At 44.5% G+C, this 23,469-nt stretch overlaps 1 protein-coding gene across 1 annotated transcript in view; it reads left to right on the top strand.

Annotated features, from left to right (window-relative positions):
* The window catches only part of LOC138567427 (transmembrane protein 180-like), a 384,600-nt gene that overhangs the window by 200,004 nt on the left and 161,127 nt on the right, over positions 1-23,469 (top strand). Inside the window, exon 5 of the mRNA XM_069645615.1 lies at positions 20,540-20,623. Coding sequence (XP_069501716.1) covers positions 20,540-20,623 — 84 coding nt within the window. The remainder of the gene's footprint in view (positions 1-20,539; positions 20,624-23,469) is intronic.

The following is a 23,469-nucleotide window of genomic DNA, read 5'->3' on the forward strand; positions in this document are numbered from 1 at the left end:
GGGTCCAAGGCGTGCGGTGGGCCGAGCGGCGGAGGCAGCACCGCTATCCCCGTCCCGCAACGCTTGCTCAGGTGGTCTGGCAGGATCGGGTGACTTTGGTGGATGGGGTCTCTGCACCGGTGCGGCCTCGCGGGTGGGCTGCCCTGGGAGCGACCCTTCTCGGCACAGCTCCGGCCGGGGATTTTCTCAGCCTATTAGGCCCTGCGGTGGTGTCGGAGCTCGCTCCTCAGAGGTCTCTCATGCTCCATGCCCCCTGGTGGTCTCTGAATGGCCACTTTTTACTCAATGAGGTACCCCATTGTATTTTTTTGCAATTATTTGGATTTTGGACTTTGCTTTTCCTGCCAGCCCGGCTTAATCCAAAGCCCGACTGAGACGGTGACTTTGTTTCTTTGTGCTCTGTCTTAAGAGTCCTTATAACTCTTAAGGGAGGGAACCCTTAAAGTACCCCGTAGTGTCCCAGAGAGGGTATTGACTCTCTGTTATTCTTGTTGCTAGGCTAGTGTGCTGAGGTAGTGGTTGCTTGTGTAAAATGGTTCCACTTGGCCACAATAATTTTACCTGGCTTGGCCCTTCTTGACTCTGTCCCCTATTTCATCTTGAAGACCTGAGGGGAGTCCCCCAACTATCTCCTGCCCATCTTTGTATGTGTGGAATGGGGAAATGGCCATCTTTGGCCATTAGATGCCTCTATCGCAGGCCTTGGGGCTCTAGACAGCCTGAAACCATCCTGGGATGTTGTGGATTCCCTTCTTTTGTGCATGTGAGCACTTGCTGAGGGGTTTGGTGTGCTTGTGGGGTGGGTCAGCCATTGGCTGGCCACGCCACTGTTTGAAGTGTAATTGGTGTATGATTGGGTACCGAATCTACTCCTTGCCTACCGAGGGGGATGAAAGCAGACACCCTTACCCACTCACCTTGTCTACTGCCGGAACTCTGCCTCTGCACTCCTAGAATGCCTGGCTGGACTGTAGCTCTGCACCAGCATTATTTGACACTCCATTGAACCCAACAGTGATGTTCTGCCTCTGCAGGTGACCAGAAGGAACTGACTGCAGCACTCCGTCCCCCTTTTCTGATTGGATCACAACGCCTGCTCAAAGGCCTTGTCTCCTTGAAGCTCCTGACTGTGCCTCCATTGTCAGATCCAAAAGTGGGAGCCCTATTACTGCCCAGACCCTGAAGACCCTGCGCCATATAGACCTGAGTTTCTCAATGGCAGGACAAAAGATAAGCACCCCCCTAGTTCCAGATCCCCCATCTGGGAAGACCTATGGTCCTGTATCACCATTTTTTCTGCAACTGTACCCCCAAACGGGCCTCCAGGTTCTTGTTCCATGGCTGGATCTTCTTCAGGGGGACTTTGCAAGACAATCTTCAATGCTCATCCCTCCCTAGGGTTTTCCCAAACCAACTCCAGCCTCAGAAGCTGAATCCTGATCCAGGGGACAACAGAGGAAACCTACATCGCTGGCTTCTGCTTCTTCTCCTTTCTGCTCCTCTGGTTCAGACCCTGAACAATGAAGATGCTGAATCTTGAATAACCATTCCGAGCTTTTTTCAAGCACAATCCAATCTGCTCTTCATCTCTTCTGCAAAATAGCTGGGCTGCAGGCCTTTTTATTGTGTCTTAATACCTTAACTGGGCTGGCTTTCCCAGTGATGAGCTACTGGTATACAATGGGGTGAGGGCTCTGCTAGGATTGGCTGAGGGCACTTCCTTAATGCAACACCACTGGTGGTAGGTCTACTGAAACAGAGGTTATAAGAGTTGGGGCCGTTATTTTGCATTTCATTGGGGTGCCCTGACTGTCTCGGCCTGCCTGCTCTCTGCAGCTCCCACTCCCATGGCTGTTGTTGGAACGTTATCTTTTCCTGATGCTGGTTGTTGTGCTTTCCTGCTTTCATCAGGTTTGAGTAGTATCCGCTCCTTTGGAGAGGGAGAGAAGAACATTTGTTCCCGCTTTGTTGTTAAGAAGGGGCAGCGGCACACTTTTTCCACTCTTTTGGGTAAGGTGTGTGTAGTTTGTGCTGTTTTCTCTGGGGTTTGATAAGTCTTTCTCTCGGATGGCCTGGTCTGCCCTATCTCCACTGCCCCAGCTCCACCGTCTCTGTGTCTGTGATTGTGGTCTGGGTTTTCCTTTAACCAACCAGGGGGATTATGGGAGATGTAGTTCTCATTTTCCTGTCTGTGAAGAAAACTGGGGTGGCTTGAGTTTGGGACATTTTTCCTGATACTGTCTTTCGATTTGGGTATCTGTCGTAAGAGTTCCCGCTGGGGAACTGGAGACCCCTTCTAAAACCCCATTCACAGTTTTTGATCCTGACCCAGTGGGGAATTTCGGGAGTGGTAGTGATCTCTTCCCATATTTTCATAGTGGCCCTGCTAATTGCTAATTGAGGAGTGTGTTCTCCCAGTTGGAGCAGTTGCTATCCAGTGAGCCATGTGCCTGTCCTTTGCTATGAGGAGCGGGTGCTGTGGTTGTGACCCAGAAGGTTTTAAACTACCCTGCTAGCCAGCCCCGAGTCCCAGCAAGGAGCCTCGACACAGGTTTCTATTAAAATGCTCCTTGGCCTTGATTTCTGTTTTATTTTGGGTCCTACCTGAGGCTGTGTCTGCTCACCATTTGTTATGTACAATCATTGTTCCTTTGTTAGCATGGCATGCTGTAACCATTACTGCAAACATCTGCATTAGACTTTGAGGGTAGTGTGTGGGGCCAGTAATGCGAGGCGGGCAACTGCTTGCAGACTTCTCAAAATATGCCATTTTATTAAAAAAAATATAATAAGAAAATGCCTTGCTGGCCCAACTCTACAGAGGAACTACCTACTTAGTTTAAAGGCTAAGGAAGCATTCTCATGCATAGGAAAACTGACCTTCACACTAAACAACAATTATACAAAATAAATTATATAGCAACACAATATAATAAACAATATTAACACCATGTCTGAATGGCCTTCTCCTAAGGTCCCTTCCCCAGGCTTTAAAGTCAACTTCAAAAAATGTTCATTAACGGAAAAGAAAGGTTTTGAACCAGATCTTAATAGTTCCAAATCAAAGCAAAAGTTCATCAAACAAAAATCCACTGATAACAACTCTTTGTTCCTGGATGAAAAGATCCCCTTTCAAGTTCCAGAAAATAGATAGCACCAATGGTAATCTTGGTTATGATGATAAATTGTCTCTTCTTCAAGATAATTTGCCACAGTTCAAAAGAAGTTGTCATATTTTCCCAATGTCAATCAGACACAATTCTTTAGGACTTCTTCAGTTGCAACTTTACATTTGGTATATTTGTCAGGATGCTTTCTCTGTGCTTCTGCTTCTATTTTCAACAACCACACTTCTGCTGTTGGTACTATGAGAAAAGTTACCTTTGTCCCACAGTATGTTACTGCTTCAAACCACTTCAATGTGACATCTGCTGCCAACTTAATATACCACCACAGTTCCTACTACTCCTCAGTACTGTTGAATTATTAGGTAGGTTTTGACAAGACACTTCTACCTCTTCAGGTAGGCAAGACACTCTTCCTTTTGATGACTTCCTCAAAAGGGGCAGCCTCTTTGCCTCTTCCATATGGCTGACTACCACAAGAACAACCTGCTTCTTCCCACAAGCCTCAGTAGTCTTTCGCACCACAGGTTGTATTTTACTTCAAAGTATTCTTTACAAACATTTGGTTCCCCTTCCCCAGCTTTGCTCCCACTTTTCCTCGTTATTAGCCCAAGTAATTACACAGAAGCTTATGTGCCACTCTCTCTACTTCCAGTAACAATGGTGTACTTGTTTCTTATTACAACCAAAATAGTGATGGCTGGAAGGTTCTGAAGTAATCTAAACCACTGGCATAGCTCTGGGCAACCTTCCACATCACTGTTTTTTAGCCCATCTACGTCATTGCAAAAGGGGTCCAGCGATATACAAATCATTCAGGTGCTGCAACCAATGGTAGCATGCCAGGTCCTCTCTGCACGGAAACACATACAGCCCCAGACATGTTTCTGCCTTGTTGGGCTCCTCAGTGTGGGCAGCTTGGTTCCCATGGCCCAGCGAGCAAGGGACCCACGCCTGGGCATACCCTCTCTCACAAAATGAGAGAAACTACAACCAGAAAAGGGATGGGTGGAAGGTTTTTAATGAATCGAAACCCCTGCCATTGCTCTGGGCAACCTTCCACACCACCGTTTTTTAGCCCGTCTGCACCTTTGCAAAAGGGCTCAGCCATATGCAAAATAGGTCAGGTGCTGCCATGAATGGTAGCAGCCCAGCCTGAACTGCTAACACAAGCAGCCCCAGACATGTTTCGGCCTGTGCCTGTGGGTCCTGTGCCTGCTGGGCCTAGAGTCCCAAGTTACTCCTCACTGTTGAGGCCCAACAAGGCCGAAACATGTTTGGGGATGCTTGTGGCCTCGTGCAGAAGGGATGTGACCAAGCAGTTCGGGCTGGACTGTCCCATTTGGGGTGGGACCAAGCCTAATTTGCATATGGTCTTTCCCCTTTTGTAATGGTTGGTAGGCGAAGAACGATGGTCTGGGGGGTTGCCCAGAGCAATGCCAGAGGTTAGGATTAATTCCAAACCTTCCAGACATCACCTCTTGGTTTGCGTACTTACTTTTTATGCCACTTGACTGTTAACAACTTCACAGTGTAGTTAGATGGCTCTTTAACTCTTGGCAAGGCTGGTTTCACTATGAAAATGGGCTGCCTCTTGGCTTGGGCAATGCTTGTACTTCTCTTCAATGCTTAAGACTCTTTATTTCCTTGAAATAGAACAAATATCACTTCTGAATACAGAGTTCAGTCTCTCAAGTGAAAAAATAATTGGGCAGAGGCAACCTCTCTTTCAAGTAGATTTTAAAGTTTAAAATTGAATAATGAATTGTAACTGTAAAGAATGAGTTCTGACTTCCTTTGGAAATTACCATTCGGCACATGCGACCTACTTTTTTTTGTAGTTTTCACTATCTGTAACTTGTAACTCGTATATAGAAAATGTTAGGTAATGTTTTAGGAAAGCGTTCCCTTGTGGCGATTAGGAACATGCGACAATTCCGTTATACAGCAACAGTCTCTAGATACTTCAACAATGGTTTTCAAATACTTTAGCTTCTCATGCGAGTATTGATCTTTAACATACTACACGAGTGACACAATTCCATCGTTAGCAGACTTCTGATAAAGCAAACAGCTTTTTCTTGCTTTTAACAACACGCAAGTCAGTTAGGAGCTGGCTAGAGTTACTGGCAAGGCTTGCCAGTGTATTTGAACGCTGTGCTTCACTCACCGGCTTCATAGACACTGGTGTTGCGGGTTGCACTGCTTTGTCGTCTTCCTCTACTACTTCTGGCTTTCTGAGGACCCACACCCTTCTACTGCACGGGTGTCTCTGGTCCGGCCATTTAATTTTGGAGTTCCTTTTCCTCCCAAGACCCTCGGCTTGCCTTCTGCTTTTAGCCTTAGTCTCCTGCACTTCTACAGCTCTGCAATCACAGCAACACGACTCGCATGGGGAAATCTCAGCCTCCTGCACGTCTTCCGTTGCACAGCCTTTGCACTTAAGAGTTGGGGAGAACAGGACTCTCTCAGAGCTTGCAGGTGAAATCTGCAGTCTCCAAACTCTGGCGTCCCTTCTGTTCTTCCACTTTCTGGTGATTTGCCAGCTTCATGCTTCTCCTCTGCTACTGCTACTACAGCCAGCCTTCCAGCTCTTGTTCCAGCTCCTTCTACTCCCCCTTTCCTGCTGGGGCCTTTTATGCCTCACAGGTTTATTTATTTAGTTTGAGCATTTATATCTGGCATCTGGGCGCTAGTTGCATGGGTAAAGTTACATAGGTGGGAGCAGGTTTAATGATAGGCTTCAGGTGTGTGCTGGTAGCCTTAATTGCTTCATTACTACATCTACATGCCTCTTCAGCCATCTTCCTCGTCTCAGTACCTCTAGTTTTCTGGGACTTGTAGTTTCTTCCACAAAAGTTAGGTTGTTCAACTTCTACAGTATTTATAAGAGTATATTTAATTCCATTAAGGCTTTTAACAGCAGGGCTATGCTAATGAGCTATTACAGAGGAAGATGGTTTAGTGAAGACAACATTTCCATAATCTTTTACAGTGTACCCTTGGGATTAAGGAAGGTGTTTAGTCTCGGTCACCAAAAAGGATCTTTCTTTCGGTATAGTTTGTTCTGATTTTACATGCTTTAGGGTCACAACCTTAGATTTCATATGAGATTGAGAAATTAAAATGGCAATAAGCCATAATCTCTTTAGGTACATTGGTAAGAATCCTCCTATCAGAGGAAATATACTGTGTCTCATCCTTCTCCCAGGTGGTGATCCTGCAGTACACCACCCCCAGGGTTGGGATCAGGAAGCGTCTGCCTTCCCCTAGCCACCTGGGAGGATACCTTAGGCAGGGTTTCAGCAAAGGATCCGTAGGATTCTTCACAGCAGCCTGTCTATTATACAGATGATCTGGTTACAGAGCTGCATCAAAGACAAAGCTCCACCTGAGTCTCAAGGTACGTATTCATGCACCACTTCGATGGACATCTGCCCCAAACACGTCTACCCACCCGCATGCCTTAGAATGCATCGACGACCTACGACCAAAAGGTTTGGTCTAGCAGAACACATAACAAGTCTGTTGCGTTTGCGCACTCTCCTGACCACCTCAGCACTCATCCACATGCCTGGTCTTCATGGGTAGCTTCCTGGAGCTCAGCCAGCCCACCTAACTCCCTATCTTGGCCAAATGCACACACACATTCTAATTCTTCTGACAGTTTTCCCATACCTGAACTTGGGTCCCCCGAGGGCATTCCCATCACAAGCGTGTTGAGGCCATACTAATGGGATAAAGAGGCTACATAAAGGAGAAACTACTACTACTATTACTACTTATTTCAGTAAAGTATGTTTAACAAAAAAAGAAGCAGAAATCGAGAGCGCAAATTATGTAAACAGTGCACAATTTGTTACTCGCCAAGGGTCAGTTAGCACTCATCAATGCCTAGTGGTGTGTGCACATTTTGAGGCCCGCAGCAAAATCTCAATTCCCTTTTTTAGATAACTTGGACTGAGATATTTATTGAATGAATAATAGACAATGCACTGAAAGGTAGGAAAATACTAGTCATCTACCAACAGAGGTCAATATAAAATCTGTAAATTGGTAAAAAATAATGGACTTTAAAATATCCAGCATGAAGTCCATCATGCCATAGTCAAGACAAATATGGAAGTAAGAGCGTTCGAGGTTATTTTGCATTCAAGGCGGTAGGCTGCGTGAAAGCTTGAAAATGCACTTCAGACAGAGTTAAAAGTGCTATCTTCTGCATACTTGTGACAGCATCACGCCTAGGATGTCAAACGTTAATGCTCAGCACTCGGCTCAAATATGCTTACAAATATAAATAAGTGGATCAGTAATGCCAGTCAGGGTTTTATGCTAGAATAAGTAGAACAGCTGTTAGCTATGCATTGTATACTGCAGTCGGTGACAATGTAAGCCTTTTAGTTTCATGTTTTGAATCAGGTTCCCAAGCATTGCAGGTCTGTCAGCTCGGCACAAGTAAAATTGCTCTTGAGTTGATTTAACTCTTAGTTCCATGAACCTGGTTCATTTCTCAGAGGTGGTGTTGTGCGTGCCAGGAAGAGACTGTAGGCAATGGGGAAACTGGAACAACTTAGTCCTGAACTAACTCAATAAGTAAGAGGTGTATTCCGGCACCAGTACATAGTGTACATAGTGTACTGGTGCCGGAAGGCGTGCAGGCTGCAGTGTGAAGCACTTGGGTGAGACTGGAAGTGGACACTGGCAAGGACAAAGAAAAAGAGAAGGGGGTACACAGGGAGGACATGGATCACATGCTGAACTCTCACTGGTAAGCGGAAACAAGCTGGATGAAGGTGCAGTGAATGCCAGTTTGCTTGGAATGGAGGTGGCACACTGGCAGATAATGCCTGTGTTCTGCGGCACCTATTTGGCTGTGTCGCACAAGCAGTGTGCCAGTTGTTCACATAGATGCACAGTGCCATGAGTGTTCCCCTGAACCCTGGTGTAAGGTTCAAGGGGGCCACGGATCTGGGCCAGACAGTATATCCCTTATGATTTCTTTTGCTCACCTAGACAAAGCAGTGGTTTAGCAGTGATTGAACAAGGAAACGGGGTAACACCTTAACATTTTGAATAAAAAAATGTCCACACCAGATGTAAGGTCAGCATACATAATGTATCTTTGCAGGTCAGGAGTCCTCTATGTACAGCAACAGACAAGTTAAATGGAAGACAACTCATTATACATTCGCCGGGACTTAATAAACTGCTCTTAATGAGTGTTTCTAGGAACCCACTACGCTTCTTACCACTCAACACTGTACATGTCTCATTTACAATAAACAGGGAGAGCTGGGCAGTGATTTGATTGGTTGAACAGGTTATCTTCCAGATGCTTTGTGGTTATAATGGGAACCGGGAGGAATAAGATAAGTGTCTTCGTAAGCTTGGGTATTGTCGGTACACATGTTAAACTGCTGAGTTCCATGGCTCGGTGTGGTCTTTCAGGCATCTATAGAAGTATTTGAAATGCTCAGGTACCTTTCTGTCAGATATCTTTGGGTTTGTCTGAATAGATCCAGCAGGAACCTGATTCTTGTTGAGATTTGAAGCTGCAGTGGAAGGCTCCGATATGTCCTGAGGGCCCAGTGGCATTGCGGGACAGCTGAAGGTGAATCTTCACTTTTCTTCTTAATTTTTGGTTGGTTTGGTTTATTTATTTGATTTATTTTGACATTTGTAAAGCACACCATACCCAGAGGCATCTGAGCGCTTGTTGCATAAGAAGTTGGTTACAGTGTTTGCATGTTACATTAGGATACTTGTTGGGTTACAGTAGTAACAAGATACATTTACAAGTTACAATTTGAGAGAGAGGTTCTCTGTCAAAAAAGTAGAGTTATGACATAGTGAATACAAATCGAGGCAAGTATAGTTAGGATGCAAATCCATGGTTACGGGTAGCTGTAGAGATGTAGTTCTAATTATCTTGGGTAAAGAGCAATGTGTTGTCATTTGCTGAAGGACCACAGGAAGGGATCTGATCTCAGTGCTGGAGTTAGGGAGTTGCATTGTTTAGCAGCAATCGCAGGGAAGCTGCATCCTCCAGATTTTTGGCATCTGAATCTAGGGTTAGCAAGGCAGTGGGTATACGCAGATCGTTTGGGTCTCTTGGACTGGACTTTGGATAGTTGTCTGGCTAGTTAAACAGGGGCGCTGTTTGACAGGCATTTGTGTGTTAGAGAGTGAGGGTCTTGAATGTGATGCGATCCCGCACCGGTAGCCAGTGGATATTTCATCTACCTGAGGATATGTGTTCTTTTTTACGTATGTTGACTGCAGCTCTTACAGCATTGTTCTAGATGATTTGTAGTTTGTTGATGTTTCTGGCATTAGAGCCTGTAAAGAGGGAGTTAGAGTAGTCAATCCTAGACAGGATGAGGGCTCTGGTGAGGGTGATGCAGTTGTCAGTGGTCAGGAAGGGTCTACTAGCATTGATCAGTTAGGCTATGTATGCTGCTGCCGTAGCAATAGCGTTGACTTGTCTTGTTAGGGAGAGAGAGGAGTCAAGGTAGACTCCTAATGTTTGTACTTCTTTTTCCACCATGATAACGTTACCGTCAATGGTGAAGGATTTGTAGGCGTGGGGTAGGTTGTCTATCCGCGATTGACTGCCAATGAGGAGTAGTTTAGTTTTCTCGTCATTCAGGCATAGCCTGTGTTGTGCCATCCAGGCTTGGATGGTAAGGTAGATTTCATTCAGTGAGTTGGAGTTGGTGTCGTAGTTGCCATAGATTGGTAGGATTTTTTGGGTATCATCCGCGTAGTTAGTATACGTGACTCCCAATTTATAGGGTTGGTGAGACACAAGAGCCTTGGGGCACTCCGCACGTGACTTGGACTGGGGAGGCTGCAGCAGTAGTAGAGAATACTCTCATGGTGTGGTTGGATAAGAAGGATTTGATCCACTTTATGGCATTGGCCGAGAAGTGGGCAGCTAGGGCAAGGTGTTGGCAGATTATATTATGGTTTTGCCAAGTCAAAGGCTTCTGAGAGGTCAACTAGGAGGAGAATGGCCAGATTGCCCTTGTCTTTAATCTCATCCATTTGGATTTTAAGGTCTAAGAACCTGTCAGCCACCAGGCATCCGGTGCCCTTGCCGCCTCATTGTAGTGATCCGTGCAGGGATTCAGCAAGAAGATAATTGTTGAGTTCACCATAACGTCTGTGCGAAGGTTCCTGGTCTAAGGACCGCAGGTCTAAAGTACATCCCTAGTATACAACACAGCAAAAGGTTTCTAGGCACCTGCTCAGGACAGGGTTCAACCAAAAATCATAGCCTCATGGATTGGTGTGACCCCCACACCCTTCTTTCAAAAGGCGTGGCATTCTTTGCTGTCTGAGATCTTTTTTGGGCATTGGTCTTTGTCTGCATGAATCTTGGAGCTTGTGCTGTCTAGTTAAGTGTTTTGGTTGTGGAAGGATATGGCAATGACTTCACACAGCTACTTGGGCAAGACTGCAAGGATAGCCCCCCACCCCTTCCCCTTGCCCTGCCCGAGGGATAGGTTGTAGATCAGAACGTGAAAGTATTCTCCCCCTAACTTGTGTAATTCTGTGTAGAAATACTACACCCCTGCCTAGGGGCATACTAGCAAAACATAATTTCTTTTTTCTGGTGGCCTAGCTTCTCCTACCAGAGTCTGGATTTTAGCTCCCAGCTAGCTTTGACTCACTCTTACTTAAAACGTTTTAGGGGTGAATTCTTTGCCATGCCTTCATGCTAGGCTAACAGGCTTCTCCTGGCTTCTAGTCCTAGCTCTTCACTCTCACTTTCTGTCTGGCGCCTTTTGTGTGGCAGCATCAGTGCATCATCTCCTTCTCTCACTTGCTCATTTGTCTGGTCACTACTTTCCTCTCAGAATTCCATCCCATCTCCCACACATTCAGCAAGCTTTTGCCTTCTTTTATATTCTTTCTGCTTGGGTGATTCAAAGCGTTTGTTTTCAAATTCATGGGCCCACTATACCATTTGCTTCATGCTCTGGGCTTGGTCCTGGTAATAGGTTTACCTCCTGGCCAGAGTAACGGCCAGTGTTTGTACATTTGTAATTCTCTGTGGTTTTCACAAGGGCAACATGACGGATTTCTTGTGGTGGCCCTGCTTGTCAGGATAATGTCATAAAACTCACAGAATTATGCCCAACCTACAGGAACAAGGGTACTTTGGGGGTGCTTATGGGTAAATTTAAGGATTTGTTTCACAAACTTATTTTCCACTTTTTTAGGGTATCTAAGCCATCAAAGCCCCATAATTCACCACCATACATTGTGTCTAGGGTTGCTTGGGCCTTGTAAACATCTAACACTCAGTGGGGCTCGATTACCCAGGCGTTGATTGACCTTATTTATGGCTCCAGTCCGGCACCTTAACGACAGTTTGCTCTTTTTCCGTTGGCCAGACCATTTTAGGTCATATTGAAATCTTATCCACAGCTAGTCGAACTGATCAACTTCCCGGGGGAACTTTCTCATCAAATCTAACATTTTTCTTACACTTACTGTGGGGATTACAGGCACATAACCATGCTTTTATCATGGTTCACTGTTGGTTATCTTGCTTTATATAAGTCCAGCATAATATCAATGTGTTTTTGTAAATCCATCTTTGTTTTTAATATTAAAACGGCCAGATGGTTTTCCAATCGAATTCTATACCACTTTTAGTTCATATCTTTGCCCAATGCTGGTTGAGCTTTTCACTGACATTATCGATTCTGAGGAAGTGGTTGACTCAATGAGGAGTGCAGTGATATCTGTGATACCTAAACCTGGAAACGACCATTCGGTCTGTGGCAATTATAGACCCATATACTTACTGAATGCAGACCTGAAACTCCTAGCAAAAATGTATGCAATGCGACTTAATCTGATGCTGCCAAAAATAATTAGCAAAAATCAAACTGGTTTCGTATAGGCTAGAAAAAGTTTCGATAATTTAAGGGAATTATTGGATGTTATACATGTTAGAAGGGCCTCGCTTGATCCATAAACTGCTATCAGTATTGATGCTGAGAAGGCATTTGATAGGGTCAGTTGGGCATTCCTTCGTCAAGTATTGATAAAAGCGGGTTGCGGATCGCGAGTTTCTGAAACTCTTTAATGCACTCTATAGAGGCGCAGAAGCAAAGGTATTAGTAAATGGATGTCTATCAGAGAGTTTCTCTATCCGCCGGGGTACACAGCAGGGTTGTACCCTGTCCCCACTCATTTATGACCTCTTTTTTGAACCCATGGCAATCAATATTGGAGAAAATTCTGAAATTAAGGGCATCCAGATTAATGACAGTGTCTCAAAGGTCCTGCTATATGCAGATGATCTTTTAGTCTTGCTCTCGGATCCGGAACATTCATTTCGGGAATTGCTCTCGACTCTACAGACTTTCGGTCCAGTGTTGAATTATAAAGTTAATGTTTCAAAATCGATGATCTTTCCAATCTCGCTGACATGCCATAGACGTTTTCTTGGAGTTGATCAGGATGTTTGGGCCGAAAATGGATTTAAATATCTAGGTATTCAGATTTCCAGGAATGTAAATAGTCTTTTAGCCCATAATATCCATATTAAACTTACAGAATTAACAGCATTATGCTTGAAGTGGGGAAGGCTAAACCTGACGTTATGGGGAAAGATCAATGCAATGAAGATGATCTTTCTCCCTAAATTGCTTTGTGTCTTCAGTATGCCACCCTTTCCTCTGACGGGTATTTTGTTGCGTAACATAAATAAAGTCTTTCAGAACTTTCTGTGGGGTTAGGGAGGGGAGATCTAAAATTCCAAGAGACGTACTTATGAAGCCGTTGGGATTGGAAGGTTTTGGTTTACCAAATGTTGCTTTGTACCATGTGGCCTTTACTTTGCGCACCCTACACTATTGGTTGGAGGATGATGTTGCTGTTGCCCGCACTGGGTTAATATAGAGAGAGCCGCTGTACATCCAACCCTGTTGGACTGTCTCCTTTGTATGGAGAAAAAGTTGATCGTTGACAAAACACCCCCATTTGTGAGATGTGTTTTGAAAGATTGGAAAAAAATGTTGTGAAAGCTCTGGAGTCAAATTACATCTGAGATCAAAGTCCTCAATTTGGAAAAATCCAACGATTCGTTGTAACGACCAAACCCTGTCATGGCTCTCTTGGCAATCATTGGGTATTTGGAAGGTGGGACAAGTCTATGATGGCACTTTGCTACTTAGTTTCAAATTCCTCAGATTTAAGTATAAACTGCACCCTATAGAAATCCGTTGTTGCCATAAACTTTGTGAGGTATTTGCGTTATTGTTTGCTCCCCTGAACGCGACCTTGCATGCTGTCCCCAATATACAACATTTATCTAGAAGTGTACCTCTTTCGGCTTCTACTTTATATAAAATTATTGGGCTAGCTGACATCACTTCAGCCTCAGGTCAAGGTAGAAAGACGTGGGGTTCAGATTTGAACCTTATGCTTTAAGACAGGGAATGGAATCAAATTTGTGCAGGACCAACTCAATATAAAATAGACTAGATCTACGATTTACTCAGCAACGAGTCATACTTTGTATCTATTGGGCTCCCTCTAATATGAAGTGCTGCCGTCTCTTGGATGATGATATATGCTGGAATTGTAAGTCGGATATTGGCACTGGACTACATATGTTTTGGTCTTGTCAAAAAATGTGTGATTTCTGGGGGGCCATTTTGCAGCGCATGGATCTTGTGTTTAGATCTCCTATTTCCATGGACTTCATTGTTGTGTGTATTGGGTCTGTTTCCGGTTAATCTCGATTTGTCGGCGGACTCTCTCTTTTGGATGCATAGAGCATTAATGATAGCGAAGAAACAGATATTAAAATGTTGGAAAAATGTAACCAAGCCTCCTGTTGATGATTGGTTGCATGACCTCTCTACTCTTTCAAGTAGGGAGTTTGTTACTTATCAGAGATTGGAAAGATTTTACAAATACTCTGCAATTTGGAATGTGTTTAATTAATTATATACTTAATGATTCTTTTCCCCCATACCCCATTTTTTCTTTTTTTCTCCTCTTTCTTTTTCTTTCTCGCTTCTCTTCTCTCTTTCTTGCTATTCTCTGTTCCTTATTTGTAAATACTACTTGCCTATTTTTAGTATGAATCAATTGATTATATTCGGTACTTGTTTAATTTTTGTTATACTTGTTATGCTTGAAAACCCCAATAAAATACATAAAAATAAATAATTTAAAAACGTCAGGGTCAGCATATAAACATCTTTCTGTTGGCAATTTGGGGGCATATACCTCAGCATTCTCATTTATGACTTTTGTGTATTTTGTTGATCCTCCAATCATGTAGCCCCCACCTACGGTGCCGTACAAGCCCATCAACGATCGAGCACATGCTGCCCCACACCCTACTTCTCCTGACATTCTGAACTTGAAGGCACAGGATACATTCTAGGGTCGGAAAACATAATAGTTCTACATTGTTCAGTTCACCACTGGACTAATAGTCTTTGTGTCTTCTCTCCTATTCAGTTCCTTTGTTGAGTAACTGTCGAAGAGAAGTAGACTTTTAAAAAAAATAATCAGAGTTATATGTTCTCATCCACTGCTCATATGAAAGGACCATATTTAATTCCAACAACCAATCCCTTTTAACATCATAGTGACCTTCAAAATACCAGGGGCATGCATCATGTAATTCTTCAGAACTTTGTAATATTTGCAGACTATTTGTAGGCTGGAATTTTGCATGTCTAAAGTTCTTTCCAATTAACTTCCCAGCTCCTCAATTCAAAGTCGTTGCCCCTGAAGTATCTTTAACCTTTCGCTCAACTCTTTCAAGGGCAGTATTGCCTTTCGAAAGACTTTAAACTTAGGAGCTTTTCAGGAATGCACTCTGCTGACTTCTTATGCGGGCTCATATTGGCTCAAAGTCAAAGCAGAATGGAATGTGTATTCCTTACTGTAAGCACAGAAGGATATTATTTTGTGGTACATTCTGGGCACATGCAGCTTTGATCATTTGACAACACCTTTCCGATTTCTCCTAAATGCTGATCTTTGGTATGGTGAATGACCACTCAATGTGCAATCCTTTTATCTTTTAACTTCCTTAAATTTAAAGAACATTTAATCCCATATATACTGACATAAATATTGTGTTTTTTTAATTGAATCAATAGCTGTCTGGCAGGAGCCTGAAGATCGTTATACTAGCCTAGCTAACAGCCGAATCGTTTACATTGCTCCTTCATTAGAGTTCTCTAATTTGTTCCATTTTTGTTTGGTGTAAACTGTTTATGCATAGGCATTTTGACAATGTCCCCAGCCTAACCCAGTAGGATGTTCGTTTCGGCATCAGTAGGATGTTAGTTTGGGGCATCAAGAGGCGATTGCTCTGAGACATCAGTAGAGGAATGGCTCTCCATTCTTCTACTGATGTCTAAAAGCAATTTCCTCTTGATGCCCCAAACCAACATCATGTCAGAAGGCTGTCCCGGTAATAAGATAAGGAAGGCATGAGAGCGCCCTCTTGGTTTAAGGCAGGGGATAGAGATGAGGATCCAATCTGAAAGGGTTAAATACCACAGTGGGTGGATGAATGGGCATGTTGTGTGGCATCAAGGAGGAGTAGGACCAGAACAAGATAGGCAGTGAAGAGGGAAGTCAGGACCCAAGGAGAAGGAGGTGGCAGAGCCCACTCAGATTCATGTGTGGGAATTGGGCAAGGCATACTCAGTTGCCTATGTCTGAAAGTAGAACAGAAGCACTTGTGTTATCTACTGCTAGTGTTAGATGTTAGGCAGAATCATCTGCAGTACCCTTAGGGAACACTACAGACAATTAAGACTACAGGTGATAGTACAATTTCACCTTTGGTTCAAGCCTGTACTACAAGTGGTAGCGATGGCTGAGCAGCCAGACTTATCTCAAGAGCAAATGAGCAGTAGTAGGGATTACACCAAGGACTGCAATTACTGTGACTCAAGCAAACACTGACTCAAGGTTTCTGGTTAAAAGATATAAGTACATTTATTTTTAAACCATCTGTTCACAAAACACTTCACTTCTATTAAATAGAACCACACTCTAAATATACTACACACAACCAATTCCTTTTGTTCAGGTTAATTCAAGGTAAGTACATTAGGATTTGACAGACCAGTGTTTCGAAACCAAGACTTTACTGTGGGTTACTTCTCGATCACTTTTTGACAGAAATGACAGTTAGGGCTTACGAAAGAAAAGCGTACCCACGGTAAGAAATGTAACCGTAGTCAAACACACTTAGCACAAAGAATTAAAACAAGGGAATAATGGATAAAATTCATAGGCAATACTTTTGTCATGGCAATAGAATCAGAGGATGTGTTCTAAGAGGCAGATAAGTCAATAGGCCTGCGCCAGTATCAAATGGAGCAGGGCTCTGTTGTCGAGGATCACACGGTGAGAACAGTTCAAGATAACGTTGCCAGGAGTATTGGATATTGTCAAAGGGAAGCAAAAGTTATAAGAGGGAAGGAAGAAAGGACAAGCCTTCGGAAAGGAAAAGGGTTCACCCCTATTCCTCAAGGTCCGACGGAGAGAACGACCAAATGGACACAGTGGGCCTCATCACGAGTACGGCTATATTCCCGGCTGTAATACCGCCGACTGTAATAGCCCTAGCACCGACTGGTCTGGTGGTATTACCATCGGATCACAGGTTGGGCCTTAACTGTAAATCCCCATTCTTGATTGTGTCCATTGGATCCAATGGGGAATTTTCGGTGCTAATACAGCCGGCTGTAATACAGCCGAAAACAGGGATTTTCACCTCCAGAAAAAAGCTGGAGTTAAAACAGATGATTTAGCGCCCAACTCGTGATAGGGCCAGCCCTTAAATGCGGCGGTAATACCGTTACCACCGCATTGAAGGGCTACAGCCCAACTCGTGATGAGGCCCAGTATCTTATTTGGATGAAGAAAGCTGTTGCTACGGCAGTTGTTCCTGCTAGTTCTGCAGACTCACGGTTCCTGAAGCTTCAGTCGTGGGGACAAGAAGGACGACGTCTGGAGCGATCTGCACTACCCAGGGATGAGGCCAGCAGCAGCAAAGCAATGATGAATAAAAGGTTCGCTCCTTAAAAACAGGAGAGGCTCTTCTGATGGCTATCCGGACCACTACAGCTCAGTGATTTCGACCCAGAAGAGGATTCTCTGGCTGTAGAAGGTGAGCTGGTTGATCTCACCAGGGTCAAGGGAAGAAGACTCCGGACTGGATCTTCTCTGTCGTTGAAGGGTAGATAGCTCAGGACTGCAGCAAGGCTTCACTGGGATCCAGGAGTTGCAGCAGCCGTCTTCTTCTCCACTTCTGTTCGGTTCTTGTAGTTCCAGTGGCGACTCTGACTTCCAGCCCAAGAGTCCAGCCTTTTATGCCAAACTTCCCCATTCACACAGCCTGGCTGTCAATCGCACAGCAGGGGTGTTGTCCAGCCCAGACAACCACCCCAGCCAATGGACACAAAGTGCGACTTGGGTCTCCAAGGAGACCCTGTGCAGGGGGTTACTAAACTCCTCCCTCATATTCAGCCCACCTAGACACCCAGAAGCCAAAGGAGGGCTTCTTCGTAGAAGCCCGCCAAAGGACGGAGAACAAGGACACCAAACCTGGTTTGGCACGAAAAGCAAACAACAAGAAAGACCTTTCCAACACGAAATGGCAAAAAATCACGCTAGGAACCAAAATAAAAATGATATGGGGTAGTGGGTTTTATGTTCACGTCTGTCGCCACAGCCAGAACATTAACACGGGAATCTGTGTAAAAATAATAGTTACCACTGCCACCAGCCATGTCGAGTTGGGAAGGGGGACACAAAGTGCCCCTTGACGTACAGAAGGACAGGGGAAAGATATTCCCCTCCAGTACTCCATTGTAAGATGGTTGGTACTGGATCTGTATTTAAAAGGACTAGTAAAGCCAATGGTGACTTTACATGTTTCTGGGGGGACAGTAGTCATCCCCAGAAATGGAGTTCACAAGGGAAGCCTAAAAGACATCCCTGTGTCACTGCACTTAAGGTGCTGTGTGACACACAAGTAAGAAGATGATGCCTAGGGAGTTGGTGACACTCCATAGCCCATAAGCACAAAAAGTACAACACACACAGAAATACATGGTAAGAGTGAGAAAAAGGCTTGCACTGTGGCAAAAATAAACCACATAAATCCAGCAAAGCTTCTGAGGGACTCATTAGGTAAGGGAAATTAGCCATAAATGAGAATTCTCCCTAACAGTAGAGACGCAGCAACTTCTATAGGAATTGCAACTCGAACCAGAGGTGGTTGTATCCTATATCATGGACAGCGGGAATGGCAAGCACAACAGGTTACAAAAGGGTATCATTCTCCAAGAAGTGACATTTGTTTACACAACAAAAGAAATGGAAGAAGACTTCTCCAGTGACAAATTGCGATCAAAGAAAATGTCTCTTAGAGAGTTCCAGGTTTGGGCTCATGCTGGATTAATGTCTGGTAGAACACCCTTGCCTTTGTCTTCATGTTGTCTTCCAAAGAGTCTGTGACACAGGCCCTCAAGGGTTAAAACATCACAAGCTTAGCACAGGTGTGTGCTGTCTTTCAGCAGGTAGAGGCAGCGGTGTATCTCCCTCAGCATTTGTCTGCTCTCCTGGGATCAGTGATGTGCGCAGGCTGTCTGCTGTCACCTGGCCATACCCTTGTAGTAGGATTCTGGTCCCCAGGAGTATTTGCTTGTGGCTTCCCCTGCCATAGCCTCTCTGTGCATCAGTGGGATTGCACCATTCTATAACTCCTCCAGTTTCATGTGGTAATAACTAATGAAATAATAACAAAAACTTTTTAACTAATTATAAATAACGAAAAAATATCAAATTATTTTCTCTTTTTAATTTTGGGGGCGCCTCAGTCCCCGTTTCCCTAGCTTTATTACCCCCCCCACTCCTCCCACCTGTTGTAATCCCTTACCCCACCCCCATATATACTTTTAACAAAACATTCAATATTTTTTCGTTATTTATTATTCGTTATAAAAGTGATTTGTTAGTTTAATTTCGTTATAATGACTGTATCCCAACTCATCCCACCACTGAAGACTACCCTGGGCTGACCTGGTCTGTCAGAACCTCTCTGGTGTCTCAGGCAATTATGGTTGCTTTTTCTTCGCTCTCCCTTTTGCTCAGGTCTTGTAACTTCATCTCCCGTTCAAGCTGTGCTCCTTCCGCCTCCCCCTGCTCAATTGGTAGTGAGATTCTCTTCCTCTACCGCCCCCGGCAGTCTCCTAAAGGACTCACTCTTCAGATCATACCCCCCCTCCTCCTGCTCCTCCTCCTCCTGCTCCTCCTCCGCCATTACGTCCTCCTTCTCGCCTCCTTAATGCTCTCACTCCAACCTCCTCAATGATTCTCTCTCCAGACGGTACCCCTCCTCCTCCAATGTCACTTCCTCCTTCCACCCTTCTTAGGGCCTGATTCACAGAAACATTTTATAATGGTGCAATCACATTGGAAACTACTCTGTGAATCAGGCCCTTAATGTTATCCTCCAACCTCCTTAGTGATTCTCTCTCTCTCTCTCTCTCTCTCTCCCCCCCTCCAGATGGCATCTGTCGTCCTCCAATGTATCTTCCTCCTTCCAACCTCCACTACTCTGCGCCGAGCTCTCCTTTCAATAGAGCTCTAATTTTCCAAAATCCTCCAAATACCTTCCTCCAGCTCCTTCTCAAACACCCTGCACTCCATGAATGAGCCAGCAGCAGTCTGGTCTCTCCTAACTTTGGGTGGTTATTAGGGACATGGCTTGCATGTGTGTAATAAAGGCTCGGCTGGTCTGTGATTGGGCGATGTACCTGGGTCATCTGGGCTGAAAGGGGTTGGCCTGAGCTTACATTAAGACAGGCGCCATCTTGGATTTAAACCCGCCCTGCACATGTGTTCGGCCTCCTTCCTTTCCATTTGGAGTTCTGCTGGTATTGCTTGCTTTGAAATGAGGCACCTTTGACCACTCCACTGTCAGTCCCCAATGTCAGGCAGAGGACTTCGTTACACCCACAAACAATCATAGAGAAGCAGGAAGAAGCCCAGAGAGAGACTGATGGGGGGGGGGATAACTCAAATATTGTAAGCTTGATAAGGAAACCATCACATTGGTGGGACTGTGGAGAAGAGAGTGTCTCGATTTATATTATGTGTTGAGTCTGACCCAAGAGAGTTACATAAAATCCGTTTTCACCTAAGAATTGTGTTCAGCCTTTTTGTATACCCTTCCCTGCTTGCACGTTGTTCTTGCTTAAGACTGTGTTGCAGTCGTTTCTTCCTTAACAACCACTGTGCCGACTCATAGCTTAATAACCCTTGTAGAAGCTGAGTGATTAAGATTGCAAGAAAAACAGTGAAAAACAACGTGTAATAATAATCTGACTTTCTTTTTTCAGGGTCATCGTACATGCTACATTCAGCTTGTTTAATCTCTCTTTGGCAGATATTGTGGATGCTGATTTAGTAAAATACAAGCGGAGGTACGAACGTTTTTCTAAATCAGATTGTGTAATGCAAGCTTTGCGGGGGGGGGGGGCTGCTTTCTGGGGAATTGAGGAGTGAACTGTTCCAAGGCTGTACCACTTGCTTTCAAAGGAAAGCGCTCCCTGTTTCTGGGACTTGGTTTTCTGGCAGGTCACTCACCTGGGCGACATTAAATTGCCGGATGTAATGAGCACTTGGCATTGCCAGCTGCCCAAAATGTGATATTTTATATATCTCTTCTTTGTACAGTTTACTTCCTTGCACCCCAATTCCCTGAGCTCTCCAGGTTCCCAGTTCCAAGCGCGAAAAAGCCATGCAATGCCGTTTTTTTCGTACAATTCCTGGATTTGTCGTCCTAAATTTGAAATGGTAAAGACTTAAGTACAAGTCCCATAATTCCAATAAAAAAACGGGACTGATGTCGTATTTCCGCATGGAATTGGGACATTCCAGAGCTCCGAAGCCCATGTCTAGGTTTCATCATATATGTAGAGTAATTACTCACTTTGCAGCACCCAACTCAGAACAACAAAGAGGTAGGACTAGGTTCAGTATCCACAAGACAAAACTATGTTGAAAAGCGAGCACTTTGTTTTCTGACTTACAAAATGTGTGGCAATTGTTGTACCCTTTAGCGACCTGAGACCTCATTTTGAAGAAGTACTTCCAGTGTGAATGGCAATCCCATCAAACACTCCTTTGTCTCTTTGCCTTTCCTGCATACTTATTTGATATCCGTCCCATGCAGGGCAGTTTCTAGGCAATGTGGTAAGCATGGCAAATAACTACAAAAGCCCCTACACGTTCATGGCTCACTGTTACACTGTGAACCTTAAACTCGCTGGGGAACCTATCCCCAACGTCATGCCCAAGACCAATGCTGCCCTGGCCGAAACATGGCAGCAGATGGATCCTCCTCAACCGCAGGAGAAAAACAGCCTGACTTCCCACACATTCAAAGGCACCATTTAAGTTTATCAATCACCTCATCCTTCTATTAGGGAAGGACGATGGCCCACAAGGGGTGATGTCATAAGTGAACCAGGGAACAAAATTCAGCTTGTGGTGCGCACCACACAAATGATTACTATTTTATATGAAATATACTGTACACCGGTGAATCGTCTATCAGCAAGCTTTTTCTATAAGGCAGTCAATTAAAGTATGTATGGGACAATATTTTTTGTGTAGTGAACAACAAACACAAAGAGAGACCTGCGTTGTGGAAGCCTAAGAAGATGAGAACCACTTTCTTATAAACATTATAGTTTGTTGCTTGTATTTGCAACCTTTATCCTATTGACATCGTTGCACACGACCCCGTATGATATTAAGATAAACGCTCTTTTACATACTTCTAAAGAAGCTGCCATAGTGCAGTGAAACACGTCGAGGTTCTTTTTTGACTTATGAATAACCAATTTGCAAAATATCGATTTATGTGAACAGCTAGACAACACCAACAAAATATATGGTTTAATTCCAAATGAAATGGAACTCTTTTGAACTAATCAAGAATTTTGTGCTAAAAGCAACCATGTATACACAAAAATACCTTGCCAACGGAATCGCATCCAGGCAATCCAAAATTTGGCAGTCAATGAATCCAAGACGCAGCTAAGACAAGTAACCCTCCCAGGGGTTACATAGATGACTCACGTGGGGAAGCCATGCTTATGTACTTTACCTGTACAGCTTACAATGTTTTAGACTTTTATTTATTTGTTTGTTCAGTATTTTTTGGTTTAAAAACCTTAAATGGGAGGCCCCCATGGGGTAGAGGCAAGCTGGCTGCCTGTTAGCGAGCCTCCGAATATCCAATCACGATAAGCGAAACGCACCAACGTAGGCATCGGATGATGGGTTCGCAGAGGTGAGAGGTCAGAGCACCCAGGGACCTGACACTCTCTGAGCTGAGATACAGAATCCGACATGGAGCAGAGTTGGATCCTCACCCCCGCAGTGGCTGAAAGACCCGGACGGCGTGTGGGCCCGGACCGTGTACAAGCAAATGGTGAGAAGTCGGTGGTTGGTTCGACGGCATTGGAGAGGAGTTGAAGATACAAGACGCAGGACCTGGGCCCCCGGGTGAAGTAGTGAGACGACATGGACTGAGGAGCCGGAAGAGGCCCCATCCCTAAGATGTTGATCCAGTCACAGGGCGACAGTGAGCGGAGGGACCACCTGTGAAAGAGGCTTGTGACTCTTATGCTCTGAACTAAGGTTGAGGGGCTCAATGAGCTGGAAGACATTGCTGCAGCAATTTGGGAATCAAAGCTTGGAGGTTTGAGGGAGGAAGTGAAAATGGACCAAGCCATGAGCAGCTCACCGGGTATGGAGGTAGGAGCGACAAAGAATGACATTGTGGTGATCCTGGAAGAGATCGGGGCCATGAGAACTGACATTGGAGCCAAGGTGGTGGAATTTAACAAGAAAGTGGGGGGAGATGGAAGTGAAAAGACAAGGTTTGGAAACTAATCAGTCCCTGGTGGAGATCCTTGAAACACAGAGCTGGACATGAAAATTTCAGAGATGGAGAATCGGAACAAAGAACTGCGCCTTAAGTTGGATGATGTTGAGAATAGGCAACAGCCCAATAACGTTTCGGAGTACATGAAGAGGACAGCGAAACACCGGGGTATATTGAAAAGATGATTTCTGAACATTCTCTCTCTGGTCTTTAAAGATGAAGAAAAACCTGGATGAACTATAGACAGAGCCCACAGAGCAGGTGCTAGAGGCAGGGGACCCCGCACCAACAATATTTCAGTGTCACTACTATTCAGAGAAGAACCAGATCTTGAACAAGGCAAGAGGATTGGGCTCCTTTGATTCTGGGAAC

Source organism: Ambystoma mexicanum, chromosome 2p (assembly GCF_040938575.1).
Source record: "Ambystoma mexicanum isolate Mex_15411 chromosome 2p, UKY_AmexF1_1, whole genome shotgun sequence".
NCBI lineage: Eukaryota > Metazoa > Chordata > Amphibia > Caudata > Ambystomatidae > Ambystoma > Ambystoma mexicanum.